The 20943-nt window shown below is 32.3% G+C and overlaps 1 protein-coding gene across 3 annotated transcripts in view; it reads left to right on the forward strand.

Annotated features, from left to right (window-relative positions):
* Positions 1 to 20943, forward strand: part of LOC149774027 (E3 ubiquitin-protein ligase TRIM45-like) — a 204706-nt gene that overhangs the window by 135266 nt on the left and 48497 nt on the right. The window contains exon 7 of one of the 3 annotated variants that reach the window (XM_089945912.1): positions 7733 to 7756. The exons of the other annotated variants lie outside the window; for them this stretch is intronic. Coding sequence (XP_089802038.1) covers positions 7733 to 7756 — 24 coding nt within the window. The remainder of the gene's footprint in view (positions 1 to 7732; positions 7757 to 20943) is intronic. 3 annotated transcript variants of the gene reach the window in all.

Below are 20943 nucleotides of genomic sequence, written 5' to 3' on the forward strand. Positions count from 1 at the left end.
GTTTCAAAACACGGCAGGCACAAATCTAATTAATGACCACACTTACTCTGTAAATGGTATATTGTCTAAAATGTACTTCATTAAATAGATAGTAAATAGTGTCCAAAAGTCTGCACATAACATTATCGAATATACACATTCTACTCCCTCCCTTTCATGGCAACATGTGTTATATTTAAATGCCCGCTTGTTTTCCACTGAAAATATGAAGGAGGTAGTACAATTGGCTTAACTATGTTTCAAAACACAGCCTCCAAATCTCAAATTCGTGACCATACTTATTGTATATTGGTAAATTTTCTAAAGTGTATTTGGTTTCATAGGTATTAAATAGTATCTAAAACACTCTACAGAACATTGTCAAATATATACTTTCTAAGCCTTATCTTTCATGGCAACCTGTGTTATATCGAAATGTGTGTTTAATTTATCCTGAAAATATATCTGTTGCAGTCCAAATTTGTGCGATAGCTCTGCTATTTGTCAGTCAGTACAAGGAGTTTGTTGCTGCTATTCGTTCTAAAATATTAAATAACGGATATCATTAAAATTCATGTGAAACCCGCTCCTCCTTTATGAATGGTCGTGTGAAATTAAGTTGGTCCAAGCGATGCTTTTCAGGCATCGAATATTCCTGTCACAGTGATGATCTTGAAAACCTTGTTATCAATATTTTTCCTGAATCAGTGATTATATCAGCATAGAGATTTCGCCGAGATATTAATGTTGAGATTTATTTGGTTTTAATTTATTTTTTTAAAATCCCACGCTGCTGGTAATATGTTTGCCAATTGGCATCCTGACAAGCTTGGAATAACTACGTATTCCTCATGACTGTTCAAGTCTACATTGTGCTTTCGTTCAAATCCTTCTTACGATTTACAGTATGTACGTACTAACTAGAAATGTTGTTAATCTTATATGAATTATGGCACAATGACATCCATCTTGAACATCTTGTCATTGCTGTTGTTACGACTCTAGATCTTTACTTAAATACAGTAAACAAGTTAAAGAAGGAAATTACAACAGACATTTCATATCTCTAGATTACAAATGTGAAAATTCCCAACAGATATTATTGTGATTTATATTCCAAATAATCTCAAATGTCCTATCATAATTCCAAAAAGTAAAGAATGGATTGGAATTAATTTCAAAAGTCTTGAATGTGCTTATGTACCAGTAGTCCGCACCGTGATGACGTACAATACACTAAATGCGTTGAAGTTACAATAGTTTGAATGTGCTTTTATACCACAATGACACAAACAAGTATGTCTTTTAATGAGCCGCTTTCATTGCCTATTGTATAAATGGGGGGTTATTCATGAAGTCATTACCGCCACTCTCGCGAATATATGGTTGACATCCAATGGATGCGGACCGACGTCTGTTCAGACTAGCGTCCATCTCAAATTTGATTAGATCATATTTGCTCTTCCGGTGATAACATCCTTCATACATTGTCGTTAGGTTAGTGCGCTATCTCCGACCAACCACGACTACAGTTATCACGAGATTAGTACAACGAACTTCTATAACAAGACTAGTTAACATGTATTTCAACGTGGGTTATATTACTTAAATGTTTGTCAGATCCACGGAGAGGAACTAGCGAAGTAACATTAATTTAAACGTTGTGTCTGTACTTTCAAAGAATACAATCTGATAATGCACATTAGCTACAAATATATATTTTTTCAGTTGAGGTCATGACGTGTCTTGTGCAAAACAAATTTTCCTGTGGTATATTAATGTTAATCAACCATCCAAATTGTGTACGTTTAAAAGCTTGAAGTCCAGAACACTCGCGCTATGGCAAAAATGTGGGTGTCAAACGTTTGTCTCAATCTGTGCTTATTATAATATGACATTGTCAGACCAGCTGGCCGTCCTTTTAAATTATTGACTGTCTGGTTCATAATTTTACAAGCATTGTAATGATAATTAGTGGCTTTCTTTTTCCAAATGTATAATGTGGCTAATATTGTTTGTTTGATCCGAAAGTTTAATTTCACAAGAAGCAAAATGTAATCATACAACTTGTTTCCGCTACCGGAATACAATTTTATAAATACCGGAAACACTTTATTTTTTAACATATTCATCAAAACATACGCGATGCGTAGTCCCTAAAGCAAAAACGAAGCCACACAAGATATAACGTCTGCACGGTTTCTGTTGTTACGTGAGCAATTAAGGCATTTTAGCATTTATTAAGAATCAATGAATTTATCTCTAGAAAGCAGCTGTTCACTAATAATATTTAAATGAAAGGGTCGAGTTAGTACTTTAAGGTGTTATAACTTTAAGATATACGTATATATATATATATATATATATATATATATATATATATATATATATATATATATATATATATATATATATATATATATATATATATATATATATAATGTATTAAAAGATCTCAAAAATTGGCAGAGCCTTCCACACATCGTTGTGCAAAATAAGAACGACAGCGCTTTCTTGAATAACGAATGCCAGCATGGGCAAGTGAAGGGGGGATAATATATCAAGCTCAAACTGGATTCCGAAAAGGGACACGCCATATTAAATGGTTATAATTGAAACATTGGCTTATAAATTGTTACGCATACCTGGTTTCATATTATTTTGTCATCAACTGACTTGTTTCAAGTCATTTGCTTTGATTATCTCTCATAGTGTTAGGAATGTTTAGAGAAGTAGGGTATCGAAAAAGTTTTTTCATTGGATATATTCAATGTACAGAAATAGTGTTTGTGTATCTGGTATCTGTCTACGTTTTTAAGCATTATATACAATTTCTCCTTGTAACGTACGAAACAAAAACAATTACATTATTATTATTTTAATGACGAATATGTCAATTATGTTATTACCAAAGATATACATATATATATATATATATATATATATATATATATATATATATATATATATATATATATATATATATATATATATATATATATATATATATACCATTGCCATAATTTATACTATCTGGTGGTGTTATTGCTAATTGTACAGATATTATGAAAACTCTCTGGAGATTCAAGTTGTGTTGAAGAGGTTCAAGATTACTATTGAGTAAACTCAAAGTACTGTCTCTCCTATTTATGCCACAGAACACAATTTGTGTAGTTATCATTATTATACTCATACTGAAAATTTGCAGAACAGATTTGGTAAAAGTTATTCGAAATTACAAAACGATATGTTTTCTTTTACATTCCATACCGGTAAATATGGCAGATATCCTTTTTTATTCGTGACGTTACAAATTATTTTAAAACATGATATTTTAATTATAGATTATTCATACTCAGCATAATGTTGAAAGCTATTAAGAAAAACCAACACGAAAATTAAACCAAAATGGCGTCCCAGGCCTGAACCACTGTCTCCGTAATATTTACTAGATAAGGCATATCAAGTTTTCTTTTATATTTTAATTTTGCTTCTGATTTAATTTGTATGTGCATACAATCTTTTGAACTCGCGTATCTCATTTTGTTGTTTTCTTTTTACTTTTCTTTTAGCTTGATGTTGAAAATTTTTTTCTTTTCAACTCGCGCATCCAATTGCCTTTTATAAACTTTTTATTTTCATGCTGGAACCTTCTTTTATGACTTCCGTCTGCCAAACACGAGGTAACGAGTTAAAGTCTCGCGTCATCCCAATCGGATTATATTTTTTTAAAATCTAATGTTGAATCTTTCTTTCAAGCTCGCTGGTCGCAATTTTTCAATCTTAATTATTTTACTGTTTAAGTTGAAATACTAGAAGAAACAAGGTTCGCACCCATTAACTACTGACTTTCTTCTATACCAAAATTTGCTAAGGAACAAGTTGTCAGTTCGAAATTCGCGGCACTCCATTTGTTTATTTTGAAAGTTTCTTTATGAATAAGGCCTGCCAAACACTAGGTTCCGAGTTTGATTCTCTCGGCATCGCAGTTTTGTTTGTATTATTTCTTTTTTAATTTGTATGTGGAAACTTTCTTTTCTTACTACGCTTGCCAAACAAGAATCCGTTAGTTCGAAAGTTGCAGTATCTACTTTGTTGTTCGTTACTTGTTCATGTTTAACTTTCTTTTAAACTCGCGCATTCCAAAGTTTTATTGTGTTATTTCTTACTTTTGATATTTATGTTTAAACATTCGCAAGTAGTCTAGAGTTCGAAACTTGCGGCTTCCCATTTTGTTATATTGAAACTATCTTTTATTACTAACGTCTGTCAAACAAGAGGCTGAGAGTTCGAAACTTAAGGCATCCCAATTATTTATTTTATTTCTAACTTTTTTGTTTGTTTTCATGTTAAAACGGTCTTTTGATCTCGCTCATCACAATTTTTTTTTATCATTGTTTAACATTTTTAGATGTATGCTGATACTGTCTTTTATTACTCCCGGCATATAGCAGATTTCATCGGCATAGTACATGGATTGTCCCTTTCTGTTACGTTTGCAGTCACTTTGCACACCAAATTCATCTGCAATCTCAGTATTCTGTCCGAAACGTTGTCACAATCAAGTATAATTTATTAGCAGGAGGTAGTGCGATTTTCCGAGACAATCCTAGTCGCTACCTAATGGTATCCCTCATGAGACCATAGGTACAAAAACGCCAATTTTCAGCAGATACCGTATGCAACACAATTACATCCTCAGACCTGTTAATAATTTTTAAAAATTAAAATAACACACCATTTTTCAAATTTATAGCAATAAATGATTCCTGATATTTTAACAGCTGACTGTTTATTGAAAATTTCATTATCAAAAGTACTTCCAATCTTTATGCACACATACAACATTATAGGCGTGCGATACTGAAATACAGATTAGCCAGATGTATCGAATGTCATATTACCCATTCAAAATCAAATGTGGATGGAAGAAAGAGGAATATCAGAGGAAGATAATAAATAATAATATCAGAGGAAACCTCGTCATTATGAGATAAGTTCTAAAACAAATAAAAGAAAACGAGTGGTGTTGTATCTTCTTTTTAATCGACGTTAAAACTGTTCACCGAAACAGATATTATACGAACAAATGAGTCTTTTAATTAGTATTTTAACTGCATAATAAACGGGAAAATCAACAATAAAATATGCATAATTGCATTTCCGGCAATGGTGGCATCTTGTAAATCTTTTCATCGTCGCTATTGCTGAATGGATGGTCATGTTAACATGAGATGTTCACTAAGATACTTACTATGATAACAGTGGTGCCGATTTGAGGTCATATTGTGGCCAAGTGGTCTAAAGCGCTCACCCTTTCGGATAACTGCTACCTCATGTCTGTCTGCGTGGGTTCGCCTTTCGGGCTCGGCCAATGTGGATATGTGAGAAGGCTTGCCAGTAGTTTCTCGTGGTTCTTTCTGGGGTTTCCCCAGGTTTTATCTCCACTTTTTATACTGGCCGTCGTGTATAGGATATCATGTGCTGACAAATGACGTTAAACCCTATAATAATAACATAAAATGAAACAGTCATTTCTCCATATGCTATTTCATCCAAAACCATTTTGCTGTGTTTTTTTTTTACGAAGTGTTCCTTACAATACAAAATTCTAATCTGAATGATGCGTGAAAATAACAGATACTTATGCAGTATCCTCATGGCCTTTTTATTGATACTTAATCATTTTATTTGTACGTAATCATTTTATTTGTATTTAATCATTTTATTTGTACTTAACCATTTTATTTGTACGTAATCATTTTATTTGTATTTAATCATTTTATTTTTATTTAATCATTGATGTTTTCAAGTGGAACTGTTTATCAATTTATTTATCTCTTAATGCTTCGGTACCGAAAACCTTTGCTTTAATTTTAATCGAAAGTCTGTCAAATGATAGGAATATTTCTTAGGAGCTATGTGGATTGTATTTGCATTAATGATTTTGATTTTGATATTGTGCTTTTAGCTACCATTGGACTCGGTGTCCAACGTTAGTTACATCAATATCATTATATTTAAACATCGCGTTTTCTTCAGTCTTTAAATGAAGTCGAATTAACTGCTGTCATCCATCTTGAATTTACGGCTAATATACATTTGATGTTTATTTCGGTGGGGATAGTACAACGAATTCTAGTAAGAATCATGCCTTTTGAATGAGTTATATCAGCCATTTATACAAAACAAATTATACAATTTTTACAGATATGTTTCATCAACATATAACACATATTATGGCATTAATAATGGTTCATTGGATTAAGCCAGCATATAGATAGTTAAGTAAATAGACATCTAACTTGCTGATGTGCACGCGACTATGGTTGACATCTTGTTTTGTCATAAAATCATCACGTTTTATACTTATCCATTCCGATAATTATAGCATGTAAGTCCATGCTCCAGATTTAGGAACACGAATCAATCAACTTTGACAAAAATGATGCAGTTGACGTTCCCTAACACTTCCATAGAAGTGTATTCAGATTGGTCTAAAATACCCATAGTGTAAGATTTTCTAATCAGATTCTCGTTATCGTTCGAGAATGTGCACACCAGCATAGACACAAAAACACTTTTGTATCATTATTTTGTATAAAACACACACTGCCCATTTATACCAATCTAGTAAAATAGTATTTGCCGTCCTATGACCGTGTTTGATCCACATTTTGTTTTTCATTTTTCAAATTACATGGATTGACGAAAATAACATTTCATGATTTAATGTAGAGATAAAGGTTTTAACAATCTCATAGTGTACGATAACTGTTTTGAAAAGTGCACGTTTCTTATTTCCTTTATTCAAATATCAACAAAGGATCCTTTTCCTTGATGAGAATAGTGAGGAAACCTGATAAGATTTTCTAATCATATTATCTTTGTTTTTCAAGAATGTCCACACCAGCACATACACAAAACAGATTTGTATCGTTTGTGTGTAAGAAATAAACATACACTGCCAATTTATACCAATGTACTGACCTATCATTTTGGATATACTGTACTGTAGAGAGAGAGAGAGAGAGAGAGAGAGAGAGAGAGAGAGAGAGAGAGAGAAATGTTCTGCAGGCATTTGTGCAACAAAAACTGTTTAATTATACAAATTAATCAAACTGAAGAAAGAGCATGTATTTGGAAAACAGAATGACAGCTAATGTCTTCGAAAAAATAAGCAGATGAGCATTTTTGAAAACGTTATTCTATTCTGAAGTAAAACAATATTCGTTGTATCTGCCCACTTTCCTGATCACACCTTACCACATCCGCGGTACGTTTTCCTTATATAAGTCCACATGACAATTGAGAGATGCATGACTCATAATTATGCACACAGTTGGAGGGAAAACGCAGTGAAACAATAATAAAACACAAACTTCAGAAAAGCAGTCTATATTTGATGATGTTCTATCTGCCGTTTAATTTGTTGTTGGAATTAGCAGCGCACTTTACTTTTTGTCTCCATTGATATAGTACCAAATTGATGAAACATTACAGGATAAAGAAAGGAAACAAAAGTTCCAATTCAAAGACTTACGTACGACGCAAAGCGTGCAATACATTATGTAAAACGACAACTATTTGGGATTACTTTGTTTTATGTAATGACTTACTCTGTTTATTTGGCCGTGTATTTCCATTTACGAGTATGACGAAATTGTGTATGCGTGTCGTCTCCATTACTGGAGAGCATATGAAAGGGATTTATATCATCTTCTCTAATATCAGACTTTTTATTTTCTTTCAGGAAGAAAGAGAGAAAAAAGAAAGGGTAAGTAAAAATAGATATACTCTGCGTAAATAAGCAGAAATCATGCATTACTTGCATTTAGTATGTGATGTCTAAGACGAATATATTTATGAAAAGTAATTATTCTCCACAATTTCCTCACCTTTACCACTTACCAAGGAAGGGTTATATTCAAACCCTTGTCATATTGGTTCTATATAGCACATTTAGTGCTCTTGTGTGAAAAAGAAGTAACGTCCTTCTTTCAGTAAATACTTACAAACGGACACTTTTATGGGCTAATTAATTATACGTTTGTTTCATGATGTGACTATTATAATTCTGCATTGACCGACCAGCTGTCCATCCTGTTCAATTATTGACTACCCGGCCTTGAACCTTACAGGCCTTGACATGATAATCAGTTGCACATTTCTAAATATATACTATGACCAACATTGTTTTGTTATATCTCACATTTCAAGTCACTAGTATACTATTATTAGCATTGTTTTGTTATATCTCACATTTCAAGGTCACAAGCAGGGATATGTAACCATGAAACTTGATTTTAGAAATACGGACAACACTTTCTTATCCTATTCAACAAGACACACGGGATACGTAACTTGAGTATACAATAGTCCTGTCGTTGTTAACATGATAATGTCACAAAAATTACCGATTTACTTGTATGACCTTCGGTTTTGTTTTGATTATTGAGCACCAAAACAATATATTAATATTAACTGAACGTTTAGTTTATATGTGCATATGACCTAACCATCCTTGCGCAACTATGTTTCAAAACACGGCAGGCACAAATCTAATTAATGACCACACTTACTCTGTAAATGGTATATTGTCTAAAAGGTACTTCATTAAATAGATAGTAAATAGTGTCCAAAAGTCTGCACATAACATTATCGAATATACACATTCTACTCCCTCCCTTTCATGGCAACATGTGTTATATTTAAATGCCCGCTTGTTTTCCACTGAAAATATGAAGGAGGTAGTACAATTGGCTTAACTATGTTTCAAAACACAGCCTCCAAATCTCAAATTCGTGACCATACTTATTGTATATTGGTAAATTTTCTAAAGTGTATTTGGTTTCATAGGTATTAAATAGTATCTAAAACACTCTACAGAACATTGTCAAATATATACTTTCTAAGCCTTATCTTTCATGGCAACCTGTGTTATATCGAAATGTGTGTTTAATTTATCCTGAAAATATATCTGTTGCAGTCCAAATTTGTGCGATAGCTCTGCTATTTGTCAGTCAGTACAAGGAGTTTGTTGCTGCTATTCGTTCTAAAATATTAAATAACGGATATCATTAAAATTCATGTGAAACCCGCTCCTCCTTTATGAATGGTCGTGTGAAATTAAGTTGGTCCAAGCGATGCTTTTCAGGCATCGAATATTCCTGTCACAGTGATGATCTTGAAAACCTTGTTATCAATATTTTTCCTGAATCAGTGATTATATCAGCATAGAGATTTCGCCGAGATATTAATGTTGAGATTTATTTGGTTTTAATTTATTTTTTAAAATCCCACGCTGCTGGTAATATGTTTGCCAATTGGCATCCTGACAAGCTTGGAATAACTGCGTATTCCTCATGACTGTTCAAGTCTACATTGTGCTTTCGTTCAAATCCTTCTTACGATTTACAGTATGTACGTACTAACTAGAAATGTTGTTAATCTTATATGAATTATGGCACAATGACATCCATCTTGAACATCTTGTCATTGCTGTTGTTACGACTCTAGATCTTTACTTAAATACAGTAAACAAGTTAAAGAAGGAAATTACAACAGACATTTCATATCTCTAGATTACAAATGTGAAAATTCCCAACAGATATTGTGATTTATATTCCAAATAATCTCAAATGTCCTATCATAATTCCAAAAAGTAAAGAATGGATTGGAATTAATTTCAAAAGTCTTGAATGTGCTTATGTACCAGTAGTCCGCACAGTGATGACGTACAATACACTAAATGCGTTGAAGTTACAATAGTTTGAATGTGCTTTTATACCACAATGACACAAACAAATATGTCTTTTAATGAGCCGCTTTCATTGCCTATTGTATAAATGGGGGGTTATTCATGAAGTCATTACCGCCACTCTCGCGAATATATGGTTGACATCCAATGGATGCGGACCGACGTCTGTTCAGACTAGGGTCCATCTCAAATTTGATTAGATCATATTTGCTCTTCCGGTGATAACATCCTTCATACATTGTCGTTAGGTTAGTGCGCTAGCTCCGACCAACCACGACTACAGTTATCACGAGATTAGTACAACGAACTTCTATAACAAGACTAGTTAACATGTATTTCAACGTGGGTTATATTACTTAAATGTTTGTCAGATCCACGGAGAGGAACTAGCGAAGTAACATTAATTTAAACGTTGTGTCTGTACTTTCAAAGAATACAATCTGATAATGCACATTAGCTACAAATATATATTTTTTCAGTTGAGGTCATGACGTGTCTTGTGCAAAACAAATTTTCCTGTGGTATATTAATGTTAATCAACCATCCAAATTGTGTACGTTTAAAAGCTTGAAGTCCAGAACACTCGCGCTATGGCAAAAATGTGGGTGTCAAACGTTTGTCTCAATCTGTGCTTATTATAATATGACATTGTCAGACCAGCTGGCCGTCCTTTTAAATTATTGACTGTCTGGTTCATAATTTTACAAGCATTGTAATGATAATTAGTGGCTTTCTTTTTCCAAATGTATAATGTGGCTAATATTGTTTGTTTGATCCGAAAGTTTAATTTCACAAGAAGCAAAATGTAATCATACAACTTGTTTCCGCTACCGGAATACAATTTTATAAATACCGGAAACACTTTATTTTTTAACATATTCATCAAAACATACGCGATGCGTAGTCCCTAAAGCAAAAACGAAGCCACACAAGATATAACGTCTGCACGGTTTCTGTTGTTACGTGAGCAATTAAGGCATTTTAGCATTTATTAAGAATCAATGAATTTATCTCTAGAAAGCAGCTGTTCACTAATAATATTTAAATGAAAGGGTCGAGTTAGTACTTTAAGGTGTTATAACTTTAAGATATACGTATATACTCTGGAGTATGTTCAATGGTATATTAAAACACATTGTGACATAAACTGCTCCAGTATTGACCCACTTGTTTAATTATATATTTTAGTCTTGCAGGCATGCGTGGGTACATGCTATCATATATGTATATATATATATATATATATATATATATATATATATATATATATATATATATATATATATATATAGATATATATATATATATATATATATATATATATATATATATATATATATATATATATATATATATATATATATATAATGTATTAAAAGATCTCAAAAATTGGCAGAGCCTTCCACACATCGTTGTGCAAAATAAGAACGACAGCGCTTTCTTGAATAACGAATGCCAGCATGGACAAGTGAAGGGGGGATAATATATCAAGCTCAAACTGGATTCCGAAAAGGGACACGTCATATTAAATGGTTATAATTGAAACATTGGTTTATAAATTGTTACGCATACCTGGTTTCATATTATTTTGTCATCAACTGACTTGTTTCAAGTCATTTGCTTTGATTATCTCTCATAGTGTTAGGAATGTTTAGAGAAGTAGGGTATCGAAAAAGTTTTTTCATTGGATATATTCAATGTACATAAATAGTGTTTGTGTATCTGGTATCTGTCTACGTTTTTAAGCATTATATACAATTTCTCCTTGTAACGTACGAAACAAAAACAATTACATTATTATTATTTTAATGACGAATATGTCAATTATGTTATTACCAAAGATATATATATATATATATATATATATATATATATATATATATATATATATATATATATATATATATATATATATATATATATACCATTGCCATAATTTATACTATCTGGTGGTGTTATTGCTAATTGTACAGATATTATGAAAACTCTCTGGAGATTCAAGTTGTGTTGAAGAGGTTCAAGATTACTATTGAGTAAACTCAAAGTACTGTCTCTCCTATTTATGCCACAGAACACAATTTGTGTAGTTATCATTATTATACTCATACTGAAAATTTGCAGAACAGATTTGGTAAAAGTTATTCGAAATTACAAAACGATATGTTTTCTTTTACATTCCATACCGGTAAATATGGCAGATATCCTTTTTTATTCGTGACGTTACAAATTATTTTAAAACATGATATTTTAATTATAGATTATTCATACTCAGCATAATGTTGAAAGCTATTAAGAAAAACCAACACGAAAATTAAACCAAAATGGCGTCCCAGGCCTGAACCACTGTCTCCGTAATATTTACTAGATAAGGCATATCAAGTTTTCTTTTATATTTTAATTTTGCTTCTGATTTAATTTGTATGTGCATACAATCTTTTGAACTCGCGTATCTCATTTTGTTGTTTTCTTTTTACTTTTCTTTTAGCTTGATGTTGAAAATTTTTTTCTTTTCAACTCGCGCATCCAATTGCCTTTTATAAACTTTTTATTTTCATGCTGGAACCTTCTTTTATGACTTCCGTCTGCCAAACACGAGGTAACGAGTTAAAGTCTCGCGTCATCCCAATCGGATTATATTTTTTTAAAATCTAATGTTGAATCTTTCTTTCAAGCTCGCTGGTCGCAATTTTTCAATCTTAATTATTTTACTGTTTAAGTTGAAATACTAGAAGAAACAAGGTTCGCACCCATTAACTACTGACTTTCTTCTATACCAAAATTTGCTAAGGAACAAGTTGTCAGTTCGAAATTCGCGGCACTCCATTTGTTTATTTTGAAAGTTTCTTTATGAATAAGGCCTGCCAAACACTAGGTTCCGAGTTTGATTCTCTCGGCATCGCAGTTTTGTTTGTATTATTTCTTTTTTAATTTGTATGTGGAAACTTTCTTTTCTTACTACGCTTGCCAAACAAGAATCCGTTAGTTCGAAAGTTGCAGTATCTACTTTGTTGTTCGTTACTTGTTCATGTTTAACTTTCTTTTAAACTCGCGCATTCCAAAGTTTTATTGTGTTATTTCTTACTTTTGATATTTATGTTTAAACATTCGCAAGTAGTCTAGAGTTCGAAACTTGCGGCTTCCCATTTTGTTATATTGAAACTATCTTTTATTACTAACGTCTGTCAAACAAGAGGCTGAGAGTTCGAAACTTAAGGCATCCCAATTATTTATTTTATTTCTAACTTTTTTGTTTGTTTTCATGTTAAAACGGTCTTTTGATCTCGCTCATCACAATTTTTTTTTATCATTGTTTAACATTTTTAGATGTATGCTGATACTGTCTTTTATTACTCCCGGCATATAGCAGATTTCATCGGCATAGTACATGGATTGTCCCTTTCTGTTACGTTTGCAGTCACTTTGCACACCAAATTCATCTGCAATCTCAGTATTCTGTCCGAAACGTTGTCACAATCAAGTATAATTTATTAGCAGGAGGTAGTGCGATTTTCCGAGACAATCCTAGTCGCTACCTAATGGTATCCCTCATGAGACCATAGGTACAAAAACGCCATTTTTCAGCAGATACCGTATGCAACACAATTACATCCTCAGACCTGTTAATAATTTTTAAAAATTAAAATAACACACCATTTTTCAAATTTATAGCAATAAATGATTCCTGATATTTTAACAGCTGACTGTTTATTGAAAATTTCATTATCAAAAGTACTTCCAATCTTTATGCACACATACAACATTATAGGCGTGCGATACTGAAATACAGATTAGCCAGATGTATCGAATGTCATATTACCCATTCAAAATCAAATGTGGATGGAAGAAAGAGGAATATCAGAGGAAGATAATAAATAATAATATCAGAGGAAACCTCGTCATTATGAGATAAGTTCTAAAACAAATAAAAGAAAACGAGTGGTGTTGTATCTTCTTTTTAATCGACGTTAAAACTGTTCACCGAAACAGATATTATACGAACAAATGAGTCTTTTAATTAGTATTTTAACTGCATAATAAACGGGAAAATCAACAATAAAATATGCATAATTGCATTTCCGGCAATGGTGGCCATCTTGTAAATCTTTTCATCGTCGCTATTGCTGAATGGATGGTCATGTTAACATGAGATGTTCACTAAGATACTTACTATGATAACAGTGGTGCCGATTTGAGGTCATATTGTGGCCAAGTGGTCTAAAGCGCTCACCCTTTCGGATAACTGCTACCTCATGTCTGTCTGCGTGGGTTCGCCTTTCGGGCTCGGCCAATGTGGATATGTGAGAAGGCTTGCCAGTAGTTTCTCGTGGTTCTTTCTGGGGTTTCCCCAGGTTTTATCTCCACTTTTTATACTGGCCGTCGTGTATAGGATATCATGTGCTGACAAATGACGTTAAACCCTATAATAATAACATAAAATGAAACAGTCATTTCTCCATATGCTATTTCATCCAAAACCATTTTGCTGTGTTTTTTTTTTACGAAGTGTTCCTTACAATACAAAATTCTAATCTGAATGATGCGTGAAAATAACAAATACTTATGCAGTATCCTCATGGCCTTTTTATTGATACTTAATCATTTTATTTGTACGTAATCATTTTATTTGTATTTAATCATTTTATTTGTACTTAACCATTTTATTTGTACGTAATCATTTTATTTGTATTTAATCATTTTATTTTTATTTAATCTTTGATGTTTTCAAGTGGAACTGTTTATCAATTTATTTATCTCTTAATGCTTCGGTACCGAAAACCTTTGCTTTAATTTTAATCGAAAGTCTGTCAAATGATAGGAATATTTCTTAGGAGCTATGTGGATTGTATTTGCATTAATGATTTTGATTTTGATATTGTTCTTTTAGCTACCATTGGACTCGGTGTCCAACGTTAGTTACATCAATATCATTATATTTAAACATCGCGTTTTCTTCAGTCTTTAAATGAAGTCGAATTAACTGCTGTCATCCATCTTGAATTTACGGCTAATATACATTTGATGTTTATTTCGGTGGGGATAGTACAACGAATTCTAGTAAGAATCATGCCTTTTGAATGAGTTATATCAGCCATTTATACAAAACAAATTATACAATTTTTACAGATATGTTTCATCAACATATAACACATATTATGGCATTAATAATGGTTCATTGGATTAAGCCAGCATATAGATAGTTAAGTAAATAGACATCTAACTTGCTGATGTGCACGCGACTATGGTTGACATCTTGTTTTGTCATAAAATCATCACGTTTTATACTTATCCATTCCGATAATTATAGCATGTAAGTCCATGCTCCAGATTTAGGAACACGAATCAATCAACTTTGACAAAAATGATGCAGTTGACGTTCCCTAACACTTCCATAGAAGTGTATTCAGATTGGTCTAAAATACCCATAGTGTAAGATTTTCTAATCAGATTCTCGTTATCGTTCGAGAATGTGCACACCAGCATAGACACAAAAACACTTTTGTATCATTATTTTGTATAAAACACACACTGCCCATTTATACCAATCTAGTAAAATAGTATTTGCCGTCCTATGACCGTGTTTGATCCACATTTTGTTTTTCATTTTTCAAATTACATGGATTGACGAAAATAACATTTCATGATTTAATGTAGAGATAAAGGTTTTAACAATCTCATAGTGTACGATAACTGTTTTGAAAAGTGCACGTTTCTTATTTCCTTTATTCAAATATCAACAAAGGATCCTTTTCCTTGATGAGAATAGTGAGGAAACCTGATAAGATTTTCTAATCATATTATCTTTGTTTTTCAAGAATGTCCACACCAGCACATACACAAAACAGATTTGTATCGTTTGTGTGTAAGAAATAAACATACACTGCCAATTTATACCAATGTACTGACCTATCATTTTGGATATACTGTACTGTAGAGAGAGAGAGAGAGAGAGAGAGAGAGAGAGAGAGAGAGAGAGAGAAATGTTCTGCAGGCATTTGTGCAACAAAAACTGTTTAATTATACAAATTAATCAAACTGAAGAAAGAGCATGTATTTGGAAAACAGAATGACAGCTAATGTCTTCGAAAAAATAAGCAGATGAGCATTTTTGAAAACGTTATTCTATTCTGAAGTAAAACAATATTCGTTGTATCTGCCCACTTTCCTGATCACACCTTACCACATCCGCGGTACGTTTTCCTTATATAAGTCCACATGACAATTGAGAGATGCATGACTCATAATTATGCACACAGTTCGAGGGAAAACGCAGTGAAACAATAATAAAACACAAACTTCAGAAAAGCAGTCTATATTTGATGATGTTCTATCTGCCGTTTAATTTGTTGTTGGAATTAGCAGCGCACTTTACTTTTTGTCTCCATTGATATAGTACCAAATTGATGAAACATTACAGGATAAAGAAAGGAAACAAAAGTTCCAATTCAAAGACTTACGTACGACGCAAAGCGTGCAATACATTATGTAAAACGACAACTATTTGGGATTACTTTGTTTTATGTAATGACTTACTCTGTTTATTTGGCCGTGTATTTCCATTTACGAGTATGACGAAATTGTGTATGCGTGTCGTCTCCATTACTGGAGAGCATATGAAAGGGATTTATATCATCTTCTCTAATATCAGACTTTTTATTTTCTTTCAGGAAGAAAGAGAGAAAAAGGAAAGGGTAAGTAAAAATAGATATACTCTGCGTAAATAAGCAGAAATCATGCATTACTTGCATTTAGTATGTGATGTCTAAGACGAATATATTTATGAAAAGTAATTATTCTCCACAATTTCCTCACCTTTACCACTTACCAAGGAAGGGTTATATTCAAACCCTTGTCATATTGGTTCTATATAGCACATTTAGTGCTCTTGTGTGAAAAAGAAGTAACGTCCTTCTTTCAGTAAATACTTACAAACGGACACTTTTATGGGCTAATTAATTATACGTTTGTTTCATGATGTGACTATTATAATTCTGCATTGACCGACCAGCTGTCCATCCTGTTCAATTATTGACTACCCGGCCTTGAACCTTACAGGCCTTGACATGATAATCAGTTGCACATTTCTAAATATATACTATGACCAACATTGTTTTGTTATATCTCACATTTCAAGTCACTAGTATACTATTATTAGCATTGTTTTGTTATATCTCACATTTCAAGGTCACAAGCAGGGATATGTAACCATGAAACTTGATTTTAGAAATACGGACAACACTTTCTTATCCTATTCAACAAGACACACGGGATACGTAACTTGAGTATACAATAGTCCTGTCGTTGTTAACATGATAATGTCACAAAAATTACCGATTTACTTGTATGACCTTCGGTTTTGTTTTGATTATTGAGCACCAAAACAATATATTAATATTAACTGAACGTTTAGTTTATATGTGCATATGACCTAACCATCCTTGCGCAACTATGTTTCAAAACACGGCAGGCACAAATCTAATTAATGACCACACTTACTCTGTAAATGGTATATTGTCTAAAATGTACTTCATTAAATAGATAGTAAATAGTGTCCAAAAGTCTGCACATAACATTATCGAATATACACATTCTACTCCCTCCCTTTCATGGCAACATGTGTTATATTTAAATGCCCGCTTGTTTTCCACTGAAAATATGAAGGAGGTAGTACAATTGGCTTAACTATGTTTCAAAACACAGCCTCCAAATCTCAAATTCGTGACCATACTTATTGTATATTGGTAAATTTTCTAAAGTGTATTTGGTTTCATAGGTATTAAATAGTATCTAAAACACTCTACAGAACATTGTCAAATATATACTTTCTAAGCCTTATCTTTCATGGCAACCTGTGTTATATCGAAATGTGTGTTTAATTTATCCTGAAAATATATCTGTTGCAGTCCAAATTTGTGCGATAGCTCTGCTATTTGTCAGTCAGTACAAGGAGTTTGTTGCTGCTATTCGTTCTAAAATATTAAATAACGGATATCATTAAAATTCATGTGAAACCCGCTCCTCCTTTATGAATGGTCGTGTGAAATTAAGTTGGTCCAAGCGATGCTTTTCAGGCATCGAATATTCCTGTCACAGTGATGATCTTGAAAACCTTGTTATCAATATTTTTCCTGAATCAGTGATTATATCAGCATAGAGATTTCGCCGAGATATTAATGTTGAGATTTATTTGGTTTTAATTTATTTTTTAAAATCCCACGCTGCTGGTAATATGTTTGCCAATTGGCATCCTGACAAGCTTGGAATAACTACGTATTCCTCATGACTGTTCAAGTCTACATTGTGCTTTCGTTCAAATCCTTCTTACGATTTACAGTATGTACGTACTAACTAGAAATGTTGTTAATCTTATATGAATTATGGCACAATGACATCCATCTTGAACATCTTGTCATTGCTGTTGTTACGACTCTAGATCTTTACTTAAATACAGTAAACAAGTTAAAGAAGGAAATTACAACAGACATTTCATATCTCTAGATTACAAATGTGAAAATTCCCAACAGATATTATTGTGATTTATATTCCAAATAATCTCAAATGTCCTATCATAATTCCAAAAAGTAAAGAATGGATTGGAATTAATTTCAAAAGTCTTGAATGTGCTTATGTACCAGTAGTCCGCACAGTGATGACGTACAATACACTAAATGCGTTGAAGTTACAATAGTTTGAATGTGCTTTTATACCACAATGACACAAACAAGTATGTCTTTTAATGAGCCGCTTTCATTGCCTATTGTATAAATGGGGGGTTATTCATGAAGTCATTACCGCCACTCTCGCGAATATATGGTTGACATCCAATGGATGCGGACCGACGTCTGTTCAGACTAGCGTCCATCTCAAATTTGATTAGATCATATTTGCTCTTCCGGTGATAACATCCTTCATACATTGTCGTTAGGTTAGTGCGCTAGCTCCGACCAACCACGACTACAGTTATCACGAGATTAGTACAACGAACTTCTATAACAAGACTAGTTAACATGTATTTCAACGTGGGTTATATTACTTAAATGTTTGTCAGATCCACGGAGAGGAACTAGCGAAGTAACATTAATTTAAACGTTGTGTCTGTACTTTCAAAGAATACAATCTGATAATGCACATTAGCTACAAATATATATTTTTTCAGTTGAGGTCATGACGTGTCTTGTGCAAAACAAATTTTCCTGTGGTATATTAATGTTAATCAACCATCCAAATTGTGTACGTTTAAAAGCTTGAAGTCCAGAACACTCGCGCTATGGCAAAAATGTGGGTGTCAAACGTTTGTCTCAATCTGTGCTTATTATAATATGACATTGTCAGACCAGCTGGCCGTCCTTTTAAATTATTGACTGTCTGGTTCATAATTTTACAAGCATTGTAATGATAATTAGTGGCTTTCTTTTTCCAAATGTATAATGTGGCTAATATTGTTTGTTTGATCCGAAAGTTTAATTTCACAAGAAGCAAAATGTAATCATACAACTTGTTTCCGCTACCGGAATACAATTTTATAAATACCGGAAACACTTTATTTTTTAACATATTCATCAAAACATACGCGATGCGTAGTCCCTAAAGCAAAAACGAAGCCACACAAGATATAACGTCTGCACGGTTTCTGTTGTTACGTGAGCAATTAAGGCATTTTAGCATTTATTAAGAATCAATGAATTTATCTCTAGAAAGCAGCTGTTCACTAATAATATTTAAATGAAAGGGTCGAGTTAGTACTTTAAGGTGTTATAACTTTAAGATATACGTATATACTCTGGAGTATGTTCAATGGTATATTAAAACACATTGTGACATAAACTGCTCCAGTATTGACCCACTTGTTTAATTATATATTTTAGTCTTGCAGGCATGCGTGGGTACATGCTATCATATATGTATATATATATATATATATATATATATATATATATATATATATATATATATATATAATGTATTAAAAGATCTCAAAAATTGGCAGAGCCTTCCACACATCGTTGTGCAAAATAAGAACGACAGCGCTTTCTTGAATAACGAATGCCAGCATGGGCAAGTGAAGGGGGGATAATATATCAAGCTCAAACTGGATTCCGAAAAGGGACACGCCATATTAAATGGTTATAATTGAAACATTGGTTTATAAATTGTTACGCATACCTGGTTTCATATTATTTTGTCATCAACTGACTTGTTTCAAGTCATTTGCTTTGATTATCTCTCATAGTGTTAGGAATGTTTAGAGAAGTAGGGTATCGAAAAAGTTTTTTCATTGGATATATTCAATGTACAGAAATAGTGTTTGTGTATCTGGTATCTGTCTACGTTTTTAAGCATTATATACAATTTCTCCTTGTAACGTACGAAACAAAAACAATTACATTATTATTATTTTAATGACGAATATGTCAATTATGTTATTACCAAAGATATATATATATATATATATATATATATATATATATATATATATATATATATATATATATATATATATATATATATATATATATATATATATATATATATATATATATATATATATATATACCATTGCCATAATTTATACTATCTGGTGGTGTTATTGCTAATTGTACAGATATTATGAAAACTCTCTGGAGATTCAAGTTGTGTTGAAGAGGTTCAAGATTACTATTGAGTAAACTCAAAGTACTGTCTCTCCTATTTATGCCACAGAACACAATTTGTGTAGTTATCATTATTATACTCATAGTGAAAATTTGCAGAACAGATTTGGTAAAAGTTATTCGAAATTACAAAACGATATGTTTTCTTTTACATTCCATACCGGTAAATATGGCAGATATCCTTTTTTATTCGTGACGTTACAAATTATTTTAAAACATGATATTTTAATTATAGATTATTCATACTCAGCATAATGTTGAAAGCTATTAAGAAAAACCAACACGAAAATTAAACCAAAATGGCGTCCCAGGCCTGAACCACTGTCTCCGTAATATTTACTAGATAAGGCATATCAAGTTTTCTTTTATATTTTAATTTTGCTTCTGATTTAATTTGTATGTGCATACAATCTTTTGAACTCGCGTATCTCATTTTGTTGTTTTCTTTTTACTTTTCTTTTAGCTTGATGTTGAAAATTTTTTTCTTTTCAACTCGCGCATCCAATTGCCTTTTATAAACTTTTTATTTTCATGCTGGAACCTTCTTTTATGACT

Source organism: Sinohyriopsis cumingii, unplaced genomic scaffold (assembly GCF_028554795.1).
Source record: "Sinohyriopsis cumingii isolate HCF-2022 unplaced genomic scaffold, ASM2855479v2 utg000452l, whole genome shotgun sequence".
In the NCBI taxonomy this organism is placed as follows: domain Eukaryota; kingdom Metazoa; phylum Mollusca; class Bivalvia; order Unionida; family Unionidae; genus Sinohyriopsis; species Sinohyriopsis cumingii.